Raw genomic sequence first — 12,498 nt, 5'->3', positions numbered from 1 at the left:
AAATATTAATTAACTATCCCTGTATACCCAACTGCTTTTATTTCCCGTTTTCCGGCAGTACCAAAGTATAATTGAATAAATGCATCATTTCACAATTCTGCTTGCAGACAGCAGTAACTGAAACACCACCAAAAATGATAATATCAATGATAATGATAAATTAATTAAATGTTAAGCCCACAGCAATGGAAACAAAATAAAAACAAAATAACCCCCCCCCCCCCCCACCAATTCATACCGACCTACTTTTGTGTTACAATGTTGACGCATTTCTCGCGCTTGCCTATCGCAACACTCACGCGACCTCATTAGCGCTGCTGTTGTGTCTAGCTTTCGTTCTAGTGCCACTACTTCCGGCATCGGGATATATTTAAATCGAACAAAGCTACGCCGCACTAGCAATGTAAGTACCATTCAAAATGTTCCACCATTATGTTTTTTTAATGTGAACAGAGGACTTATTAAAGCAACAGACATCTGATTAATTAATTTAATTTAGATTCGCTGATACGATTTAAGATGATGCGATGCCCTTGTATGTTCATGCACTAGCTTATCAATCACTAAAAGGAAACCTGTATCGGTTTGCGACAACCAAGTAGAATGAAATGCTGAGATTTCAATATTTCTATAACCTATTGAATAAGACTTGAATAGTGACTTCAGAGTGCGCTTAACTGAGCCTTTGATATAATATGATACCGTATGATTTGATTTGACATATACTCTGTTTGCAGTAGCATGTTCAGAGCCTTTATCAGCTCTTTGATAGTTTTTTATTGTATGACTGCTTTCACACCAAGCGGTACACTCTTTTCGGGAGGTTGAGTGTCTTAACATCTAATTGCACTACAGGGTGTTTTTTACTCGCTTTCACAAGTTCGAATTCACTTGACGGGTGTTGTCGAGGGCAAAGGCTCCGTTCAGGTGTCACAATCACTTACGCAATAGCCAGGGCCCAGTTTCATGAAAGACGTTAAGCACGAACCAGTGTTTAAGTCTGACCAGTGGATAAATTCTCCTAACACCCATTAACTAAACGACGGTTGAAATTGTGTTTTATAAACAGTGTTTAAACAGCCGGTTATTTAACTGACCTTTGAATATTTTATCCAGTTAAACACTGGTCAGTTAACTAACCGGCTGCGACATATATTTAATCAGATAATTTTCCTTGTTGCACCAGAACAACGGGTATCTAACCACACGTTGCAACACAATCTTGATTCTGTCCTAATATTTTATTTTACATGTAAAAATTAATTGATTTAAGTGTCTGGGGGGGCATACATGCATTCCCTGAACCCAAAAAAGAAATATACTGAAATTGCAATCATCTTTCTTCACCAGAATCACCATCGGAACCGACTGTGCACCATGGCATCAAATGTTACCTGTGGAGTGCACGACTTCCAGTGCATTGCCAGCATCGCCGCCATCGTCACTTGTATCCTGTCTTGGGGAGGCTGCTCGGTCATCTTCGCCTCATGGATCCTGATGAAGAGAGTCCGGACTCCAAACCGACGCATGCTGCTGTATTTAACCATCGCCGATTTCTTTGTGGCAACGGGTCAGCTAATGGGGGCAAGCTGGACGCTGAATCGCCACCTGAATCCAAATGCGACAAATCACAATTGCAGTGACGCTCATCCAGTCTGCGAGGCGCAAAGTTTTGTATCAACTTTGGCGACGATGTCGTCGTTCCTGTGGAGCATGCTGATAGCGTGGCACGTCTACAGGTCTGTCCTGGTGCCGGGGACGGGGACGTACTGGCTGGACAGACACCGCTGGGCTCAGCATCTTCTGTGCTGGGGAGTGCCTTGTAAGTACAGGGGACTGGATTACATTGTAAGTATGCTGGTACATACATGTGCGAGTACGCAGTATACCTGTATGTACGTGCATTAAAATGCTCACTAAATCTACATTAAAATCAGTATCTCAGCACCTGGGTCATGTTTAATAAGCACGTTGGGGGCGAAGAAAGCCTAGATAAGTATTTCCCGTGAACATATTATTTGAGCGTACTTCTTTATTATTTTCTTTATATACGAAAAAGGACAAACTGTTAGGTTTCACATATGTACTGAACGTACTTTTGGTTATGGAATTCATTACCATTGAACACACTAAAGGGCATGTACAGATAGGCCATTTACTTTTGCACAGGAAAAATAAAAGCAATTTACCTACTGAAATAGCAACCACTTCCCCTTCTGGACATCTAGTATATATGCATGTAATGCTACAAACTGCAACAGTATCATATTCAGGAAAGTTTCACTCTCATGAATTTCATGCTTACTTGTATGGCACCGACAAAAATATTTAGGTGAACTTAAAATTTTCAGTGGACTTTTACTTGTGTTTTCTCGTTTATCACAGTGCTCATTGTGGTGGTCGCTCTATGCCGTAAGAGGCTTGGACTGGACACTGTCACTGTCGAAGGCAACAACGTACCCACAATTGCCAGTGGGATATGGTGCTGGATAAGAACTTGTGAAAATGAGTTGATGACAGGAAACGGACCCGCCCAAGACATGCCTGAGGTTATGACCTTCTACATGATCAGCGGGCAGTTTTGGGTATACCTGGCGTTTCTTGTCATCCCCACGTGTTATATTAGGACGAAAAGAAGGATAAAACCATCGGTATGCTCTCTCTCTCTCTCTCTCTCTCTCTCTCTCTCTCTCTGTGTGCTTGTGTGTGCACGCTATTCCTTAAAAAAATCTTATTCAACGAACACTACACGAAACTACACGAAAAATTACAACCTTACTGCTCAAAATAAAAAAAGGTTCTATACGGAGATGAATTTTTAAAATTATATGTGAGAGTCGTTTTCATTTCCCTTACGTTTGAAGGTCAACAGTTCCTCCTACAACTCAGCTGCGTTATTTGAGAGTGCTCAAGAAGCCGACCGCCTCATGACTTGGGTGCCTGTCACATTTTTACTGCTGCGGATTTGGAGCTGCGTTCGTTTTGTCGGCAATATAATCCTCATCTTTAATGAAAAGACAGATGATGATATGTTAACTGTGCTATTTAATCAGGTGTTTCTGGTGATGCAGGTAAATGGTGCTTCTGTTATTATTATTATTATTATTATTATTGTTGTTGTTGTTGTTGTTGTTGATGTTATTATTATTATTATTATTATTATTATTATTATTATTTATTGAAAGAAAAACAACCTGCTCGCATGCAATTCGCCTTGCTTTCTGTCTGGTATGCGATGTTGGTGTTGGTCTACTATAATATACATTTTTATACTACAATATTGTATTTAATTATTTTCTTTGTCTCCAGGCAGTCGGTGACAGCGCCCAGGGGTTCACCAACTGTGTCCTGTACTGCTTACTCACCGACTCTGTCAGAATAGAGCTCAAGAAAAAACTCTGCTTGCGTCTAGGTATCGGACGAGACACGCAAACTGAGGCGAGTGGGCCAGGACCAGGCGAGTGGGCCGACACCCGCCGAGAAAGACAACACAGAGACGAAGGGTCGATGCATACTCAACTGAATTCCCCACATGAAAGTGACTCAGAGACAGAGCCGCTACTGCGGTCATCTTTTAATGCCAGTACCCCAACTTAATGAACTCGAACGTCTACCCGCAGTCCAGGGCCCCGTAACTCGAGAGCATCGCGCATTGCGACCGAGCGCAAGCGTCTCGATTCCATAACTCGCTTATACTTGCCCCATATAATACATTGTAGCCTCTATGTGATATCGCTATTCGAAATACGCGATGCTTTCAAGTTACGGTGCCCAGGGCAGTTCCCTTGGGGGTCAGGGGTGGGGGTACTCTCGGGGATGGTGCACTCAGTCTTGTTTCGCTAATTGTTCGATTTGCATACGTGCAAGAACTCATATCTCAACGGGCTTGTTTTTTTTTTTTTTTTTTAATTACAAAGGAGGGTTCGTTTTTATTTTCTGAAAATGGTGACCTTTTTACCCCCCCCCCCTTAGTTGACCCAGTTTGACGGATGCCTCTTATTAAATCAAACTAATCACAATGAACCTTAACTGACTAAAAGGAACACTTTAATCACCTCTATCCCAGCACCATCCCACTATCCGCATCTATTCCACCATCATCCCGGTGACTACCCACCTCCATTCCAGCATATACCTCTATTCTATTAGCCTACCATCCCACCATCATCCAACCACCCACTTCTATCCCACCACCCACCTCTGTTCCATTACCATCCCACCACCCACCGTTATTCCACCTTTTCCCACCACCACTTCTATCCAACCACCCACTTGTATTTCATCACTATCCCACCACCCAATTCTATCCCACCACCCACCTGTATTTCACCATTTCCCCACCACCTGCTTCCATCCCACCACCCACTCAAAAAGAATTGGAGTATCACTTCGTGCCTCACTGTAACTGTTTCAGTTTTCTTTTGCTCTCTTTGTTGAAGCAGTCATAATATGTTGCTTTGCTTTTATAATGCAACTTGAAATTGTGATAAGTGATTTTTTAAATTGATGGAACAGATCAGTTTAGCTCTTAATTGTCTGTAGTGTTATACTTTGTATATGTTTTGAAAAACATTAATAGAGAAGAGGCGGTCGTTGCTGGCCTCAGATAACATCATAAACATTTTAATGATTTGAACTTTGATCTACAAGTTTCTATAGCAGTCATTCTTTGCTAGTGGTACACTGGAGGGGGGCCATAACAAGAATGTTATTTCAATTTAGATAGCCGACCAAATTCTCATGACATCGTTGTGTATGTTTCAATAACAAATCAAAGAAGCTGCATGAGCAAGGAGGATATTGTTATAAAAGCAAAAGAAGAGAAAAAGCAGAAAATATATCGAAATTACCCTCAAAATGGCGTCTTTTTTTGTGGAATTTCGACCCTACCTCTATTTAGGAACAGTTTGTTTAGGGTTTGAATGAATTATTGAAGCAGGGAATACACCTACTGCAAGAAGATATAATAAACAGAATGTGCAAATGGTTATTTAAATAAAAATTTATTTGAAGTCACTGAAAAATGATCACAAAATTAGCTTAACTTACGATACATGCGGTGTCCCACCCCGATGAAAATTTCATCTAATCCTATCTTTCCGTATTAAAACTGTTCAATCGTCCAAAGTAGTATTTCGGTTAGTTTGTGTCACGAAATCCATGATAATATCAGTTTTCTTAAGAATTTCACATTTATTGCTCAGCAAGGTCGATTTTTCTTCACCGCGTCCCAATATAACGTTCGCAACGCTGCAACTTCAGAGATCGATTCTTATCAGACGACTTTAAAATGCCGCGTGAAAATTATACATCGATAGCGATCTTCTTCCATACTCACTAACTGATGACGTCTACACACGAATGGCTTCTTTTACACACTAAAAAAACCAGCTCAAACTGGCGGGTGGCCCATTCTGATAACATGGCACGCAATGACGCTGTCGAGATAGGATGCAGGGCACAGGTGTAATTCCCTCGATTTAACCGTCACAGGATTGTTTATTGGGATCTTCTTTGTATGAAGGTGAGAAATAATGAGTTTCGTTTCATTTTTCTTCAATTGTTTCAACATATTTGTGTACCGATTGATTTTTACCATTCTATAAGTAGGGTGACTTCGTCTGAACTTTCGTTTTGCGTCTGTTTCACATGGGGGACTAAAGGTCATATTGAACATGGTGACGCGGTGATACCGTATTCATGTTCTCTTGTTCTGGAAAACTCAATCATCGAAATTGAATTACTTTTTTTTAGTTTTGTCTTAAATTAAGCTGCTACACTGTATTCCGTGCGTTTAAAATTTAACCGTCTGTAAAAACAGCAATAATGGATTACTAGCAACACTTACGTTACGCAATGAAGCACCGAAAATGGGTGAAGAAAATGTGTCTCAGTAATGCGTGTTTGCCACTCATAATGCACTGTACTTTGTTTGAATAAGCAATAAACTATTTGTGATCTTAGGTTATCCATTGTTCGTTATCAGAGTTAACAGATTCTTTGTGTGATTTTTTTTCAGAATCCCAAGAGTGGATGCCTTAGTGAGCACAGAACAGATATCACCATTGGTCTACATATGTCAGGAAGAATGTTATAATTATGAACTTTGTGTTACACTGAACTTCATTTTGTTAAATTTTGTATTTAACTGAACGTTATTGTGTTAAAATAATAATAAAAAAATAATAGTTCTGATAAAAAACTACAATCTGGAACATTCTTTAGATCAACTTTGTTCAGTGTGTGTCCCATATGACAGAGTTACAGTAAATAAAATATGTGCATTATTCCTCTGTGTTTGTCAATTCCATTTTAAAAGCATGTGAAAGTGGTGTGCCCCTCATGAATGAAGTGTGTATGGATAATAGCAAAAATATTGTTATTATTTACATGATTATAAAAAGTTTTTGTACCCGCGTCAATAACGTTACCGTGACCCACATATTCACCATTTTTATTAATTATGAAATGTGGATTAAATTCTTCAAAACCAGTTTTGAAGCATTGAGACAACACCCCCTTATGATTTAAACTAAAACTGAAAACATTCCATTAGACTTTCATTAGTTTGTGCAAAATATATTACCCAGGGTAACGCGTCTTGGATTTGGTGGGTATAGCTGTTCAACTCTCCTGTGTGCCCTAAAAAGGGCAGCTGCTGTTTCCCTTTTTATGAAATGATAAACTGTGATGGTGTAGCTATCACATCGCAAAATTACAGCTTCCCAGAGAAAGTTTGAAATTTTCGGTCAAATTCAACATTTTGTAACCACTAGCAAAGAATGACAGATAGACATATCAATACAGTATTTGTTTTAATCTCAACGTGATAAGAAATATCTATTTTTCCAGGGTTATATGTGCGTATGACAGTCTATTAAAATAGGCATCAGAATGATATTTTTTATTGTTTGAATAAAGGTTTTTGAATTTTGAATGAAAGGGCACACGTGCCCCGTTGTTCTTTATCTCCTTCCAATGGTCTTACAAAACTTTTCTGCTTCTCTGAATCTTCGTCATTTTACAAAATCGGTGAAAATTTTTTCTCACCAGGTCCGTAGTTTACAGTTTAAAAGAGGGGGGGGGTCTGAAAAAATTGACCCATTAATTGATCTAAATTGATACATGACATAGAGCCTAGATTAAGTTTTGATTTCTTTGATGTGAAGAAAACATAGGACTCACCTCTGAGCCATGACCTCTTAAGGTCACGATACTGAGGCAGTTCTTGAACAAATAACGTTTTATTCGTTCAAGGGTAGGTAGTAAAAAATAATGGTAGTAAGAATTGATTTAACCAGTGGCATTTGAAGTTCTAGCCTAAACTGGTCCCATCTCTCACGCTGGAACACGCTATACTGAATTATATCAACAATAAGATTACTGAAACACTTAAATCTCCTTAAATGTTGTGGCTCTACTTCCACGAGCCTAGAACTGCAACCGCACGTATATCATGACTCAAAACATTTAATTGTGTCAAGGTCGAAAAGAAACTGCTGGGTTAAATTGATCCCCGACCACGGGCCGTGGTGTTATTGAGATGAGTTGATACTGTATGTGTAAGTACTTTTGTATTTCCTCTATATTCGATAGGCCTGTAGCCAGCTTTATCTGCTTGATATGCTTTTAAGTGATAACCCATTTCAGGGGCAAGGCTGAGAAAAATTGAGAAGGGGGGGGGGGAGGGCAGGCCTAAAACTCTTGCAGTCAGGTTATTTTTACCACTTGTACATGTAGTACTCATCAAATTTAGACGCTGTCTCAAGAAAAAGCAAGGAACTTCTGAAGGACTTGGTTACCACTTAAATCCTACACCACCACAAAATAAATTCTTTATCAAAACTCTGCAACTGCGCATGCCCGCTGTCCTTATGCAGCTACATTGCCAGTTTGTGTACAGTGTAACCTACAATGTGGATTTTCGCTTTAAAATTTACAATCGTAGCTTATATTATCAGCTCCAATATTCTAAGCAGATATTTCAAAGTGTTATCGCAAATTATGGAGGAGGGGGGGATACGTGGCCTCATTTTACGCTATAGGCCTACATGTAGGCTACTCAGTATGAACAGCTCCAATTGTTATTGGTGTGTATTTTTACAATATGGTAGCATTATCATATTTTATAATATACATGCACTGTATTGTATATTGTATGACAATTACGAACAAAATGCATGACGAAAAGATAAACAGATAACACATGTACATATTATCAATATGTGTATGGCAGTGTCAGTGTTGCCTATCAAACTTGAGCAATGATGGAACCGGTTCATATACATGCATTTGTACGTTACATATTCTCTGTAACCTAAGAAATGATCTAATTTTAAGGCAGATAGATCAATTATTTTTCTATTCTGATTTTAGGTGTTCATTATACTTTTGCAGGACGTGTGCACTCCAAAGACAGTCACTTTTAATTCCACGCCGATATTTAAAAAAAAACATCCTGTTCCTGTGTCAGTGCCAATGTCCCTTATGCTTCGTCAATAATTCTCTAAACTCTTCGAAATTTCAATCAACGTGCTGTGGTTCTCAAGGATATCATCGTGGGGATTATATAGCGGATTTATAACCCATTCGGTGCCATCAAATATGGTTCTCAATGTCACCTGTGGAGTGGACGACTTCCAGTGCATTGCCAGCATCACCGCCATCGGCACGTGCATTCTCTCCCTGGGAGGCTGCTCGGTCATCTTCGCCTCGTGGATCCTGTTAAGGAGCGTCCGCACACCGAACCGACTCATGCTGCTTTATCTTACGATTGCGGATTTCTTCGTGGCCAGCGGTCAGCTTATAGGTACCAGCTGGACCTTAGGGGACCATCTTCACCCAGACCCAATGAATCACAATTGCAGCCACCCTCATCCGGCATGCGTGGCGCAAAGCTTTGTGTCAACTTTGGCGACGATGTCGTCGTTCCTGTGGAGCATGCTGATAGCGTGGCACGTCTACAGGTCGGTCCTGGTGCCGGGGACGGGGACGTACTGGCTGGACAGACACCGCTGGGCGCAGCATCTTCTGTGCTGGGGAGTACCTTGTAAGTACAGAAGATCTGAGCACATTGTAAGTGCACAGGTCTTGGCTGATCCTTGAAAAAATTATACAAACAGAAGTTCAGTGCACTGCACGGCTTTGATAGGCCCCACCCTTTGATAGGCCCCTGTACTGTGTTAGTATTTTCTTAAATAATTATATAAATAAGTAAATAACTCTATCACCCAGCCTCTCTCTGGTAGAAAGTTAGATCTGTATAAGCTATGTAGCTTGTAAAGGGGACAGAATCATGGAAGAGGGTGGCCAGGGGTTCTTGGGCTTCTTGGTATAATCGAGATCAATTAAAATAAAGGCAAGAGAACGGGATTGCTGTAAGAGGTTAATTTTCCTCAAGTTTTTAACCTCCTCTCAAAAGATACAATTAATCCTTGAGAAAAACCATTATATTACATTTTATTAGACCTTTTTTACTTTTTCCTTGTTTCCAGTGGGGATAGTTTTGGTCACACTTGGTCGGGGCAGACTTGGGCTGGACACTATTGAAGAGAAGGGAATACCCACAATGGCCAGTGGACTTTGGTGTTGGATAAAGACGAGCGCCGATGAAATAAGGGGGCATAACTCGGCGGAGATTATAACTTTTTATATAGTGACGGGGCAGCTCTGGCTATATGTGGCATTTCTGGTGATTCCCGTGCTCTATATACTGTCAAAAAGAAGAATTAAGGTCACGGTATGTTCTGTACGTGCGCGGCCTGAATTGTTTGCTCTTTGTGTGGGTTACTTTGTGCCCGTGTGGATGAAGTCAGAATGGCATGTGTTTCAGTGGTATTGTGAGTGTGTGTCATATGTACCGATACCAGTGAGTCCACGAGAGAGAGAGAGAGAGAGAGAGAGAGAGAGAGAGAGAGCAAATAATATTTATAATATTAATGGCACACATACCATGTGACACGATGTGTTTCGCCAAACAGTGTATTTAAATTCACTTTTTCATTTTGGGTGCTAAATATAAGAAAATAATCTAACATTCTTGTTGATTAGAAGTCTGTTTCTGGTCTTTCTATATATATATATATATATATATATATATATATATATATATATATATATATATATATATTTTTTTTTTTTTTTTTTTTTTTGTCGCACATTTCATTGTGAAAACTGCGAAACCCCAGGAATCTAAATAATACTTTTCTATTTCCAGCCTACTGAGTTAATACATCAATCAGCTTCCCTGTATGAGTCAGTGAAGGAAACAGATCGTCTCATGACTTGGATCCCCGCCATGTTCCTGCTCTTGAGACTATGGAGCTGCGTCCGTTTTATAGGCAATACGCTTCTGGTCTTAGAACTTGTGCCTGAAACTGCTACACATGCTTTGATTTTCAATAAAGTGCTCCTGATAATGCAGGTAATACATTGTCTTCTTTGGTAGATCTATTTGTTTAATTTTACTTTATTTACGCACACACACACACATGTACACACACACACACACACACACACACACACCGTGTATACTGGTAATTACCCTTTATGCCTTTTTTTATTGGCTGGTTGAAGTTGGATAGAAGGTTACAGTACATGTACATGTAATCCGCGTATTCAAGCCTCTTGTGCTGTTCATGAAAATTATATTAATGAAAGGGCCACTACACAAACATCGATTTAATGTTTTCCTTCCGGATTGATGTGAATATCCCCAAATTTCTTCCGCAGCTGATGAAAGGAAATATTTAGACAGTGACAAAAGGGAAATGAGTTTAAATAGGTGAAAATGTGTACCTGTAGACTAAGGGCACCATCCTCATTATATTGCTTGTTAAAAAACCTCAAGTGTGTTGGCGATATCTCGTTCTATAATATGGTATTTTTCACTTGAAGATGAATCTGTACAGTGAACAGGGGGCGTGTCTTCTTTACATATACTATACTATACTATAAGTCCGGACTGTTTGAATTCAATGCATCTAAAATCACATTCTGGTACATTGTAACCTTTACAGGTATACCTAACATAAAAATAACGGGTTTCTATTATTTCTCTTCTTTGTCTCCAGGCAGTAGGAGACAGCGCCCAGGGGTTCACCAACTGTGTCCTGTACTGCTTACTCACCGACTCCGTTAGAGTTGAACTGAGGAAAGTGATTGGGCGAGGCAGGCGGAAATTAAAAAAGATCTCCAAAAACGGAAGATCAAGAGCGCAGAACATTTACCACGAGGCAGACGTAACAAAGCATTACCACGTGCAATCCCATAGTGGAAATAACAGTGAAGTAGACCCGTTATTGCAGCCTTCGTGTGATGACTGACGTTTCCTTGATACCAAAGTAAATAAATAAATAAATAAATAAATAAATAAATAAATAATTATTATGCCCTTGTGCGTAGAGTGTCCGACTCTGACCACAAGATGGAGGACGTGGGTTAGACCCCGTATAGGGACATACCAGTCCTTTATAAACGGTAAGCTTGGAAATCAGCACCTAGGGGTTGAAGCAGGGTCCCTGGTCTGACAGAGGACGTTCTTGTCAACATGCTAACTCTCAGCGCCTCATACGGCAACTGGGCTGTATCCTCCCCAAGGAGGCGAAATCGTATATAATGACTGTTAGTCGCAAATAAATGTTATAAAATAAATTAATAATACGGATACGTCTGAAGGACAAGTTGAATCGTTCCAGTGATTTGTTCGGTATAAACGCCAATAAGCACTTGCTTGTCAAAAAGTGATTATGGCTGTTTTGGAAACCAACTTTAACGCTGACATGGTTCCTGCAAACCTGGGACCAGTTCGAAGTGTTTTTAAAAGTTGCTTGAACGACAGCACCTATAACTACCCCAACCCAAGTTCGGGCATTTTATGTGTGACGTCAAAAACGTGTTCAAGTTTGAAGTACCGAGGATGAAAATGAATTTCAACACAAATGTAATTGGTTTCACAAACATTACAAACGAAAACATACATCTCTCTTTCTCACATGATGGCCACAAGGATTTCAGTGGCAAATTATATATACAAACCATGTCGATTGTACAAGTGGATTGGTTTAATACCACTTCCCCCATCGTTATCACGTTTTATAATATCTTATCAACCTTCAGGTCAAGTTATACAACTTTTGATATTGCTCTTAGTCTATAGTTATTATTATTATCATTATTACACTTATTGTGTAGGCCTACGTGTATAAGTACACGTACTATACTCTTCGTAGATTAATGAGCCAGTAAATGGCTAGCCATGTAGCCTGCACATTTAGCGCCAAATAAACATTATTATTATTATTATTATTGTTATTATTATTATTATTATTATTATTATTATTATGAAAAGGGATTGACAATCAGTTAAGTAAAGCAAATGAGTCTGGTTATCTTCTACCAAAACCATAAGACGCAATTCATACAGATAGATTATTATAAAGGTTTTTATCTTTGTAGAATGAAATAACTGATAAGGACGGGTTGTGTAACTGGGGATGC

The 12,498-nt window shown here is 39.5% G+C and overlaps 2 protein-coding genes and 1 long non-coding RNA gene across 3 annotated transcripts; all 3 read left to right on the top strand.

The window, feature by feature from the left end:
- Positions 1-308: 308 nt before the first annotated feature.
- On the top strand, positions 309-3,822 carry LOC106152385 (G protein-coupled receptor 157-like). Its single transcript, XM_086995572.1, has 5 exons — positions 309-403; positions 1,351-1,848; positions 2,352-2,651; positions 2,865-3,071; positions 3,310-3,822. Exons 2-5 carry the CDS (start codon positions 1,378-1,380, stop codon positions 3,595-3,597), a joined length of 1,266 nt encoding a protein of 421 aa, XP_086851698.1. The 5' UTR covers positions 309-403; positions 1,351-1,377; the 3' UTR covers positions 3,598-3,822.
- A 141-nt stretch (positions 3,823-3,963) lies between these two features.
- On the top strand, positions 3,964-6,406 carry LOC147759835 (uncharacterized). The gene is made up of 2 exons (XR_015330964.1): positions 3,964-5,524; positions 6,020-6,406. It is a non-coding gene; the product is annotated as an uncharacterized LOC147759835 (long non-coding RNA).
- Positions 6,407-8,027: 1,621 nt separating this feature from the next.
- LOC106152386 (G protein-coupled receptor 157) lies at positions 8,028-12,300 on the top strand. The gene is made up of 4 exons (XM_086994764.1): positions 8,028-9,049; positions 9,495-9,739; positions 10,217-10,423; positions 11,073-12,300. The coding sequence occupies exons 1-4, from the start codon at positions 8,605-8,607 to the stop codon at positions 11,322-11,324; spliced, it is 1,149 nt and encodes a 382-aa protein (XP_086850890.1). The 5' UTR covers positions 8,028-8,604; the 3' UTR covers positions 11,325-12,300.
- The last annotated feature ends 198 nt before the right edge of the window (positions 12,301-12,498 follow it).

This window comes from Lingula anatina, chromosome 9 (genome assembly GCF_051362555.1).
Source record: "Lingula anatina isolate TDL-2025a chromosome 9, LinAna3.0, whole genome shotgun sequence".
Classification (NCBI taxonomy): Eukaryota; Metazoa; Brachiopoda; class Lingulata; order Lingulida; family Lingulidae; genus Lingula; species Lingula anatina.
Note: the sequence above shows the minus strand (reverse complement) of the source record. Positions and strands in the feature narration are given on the sequence as shown.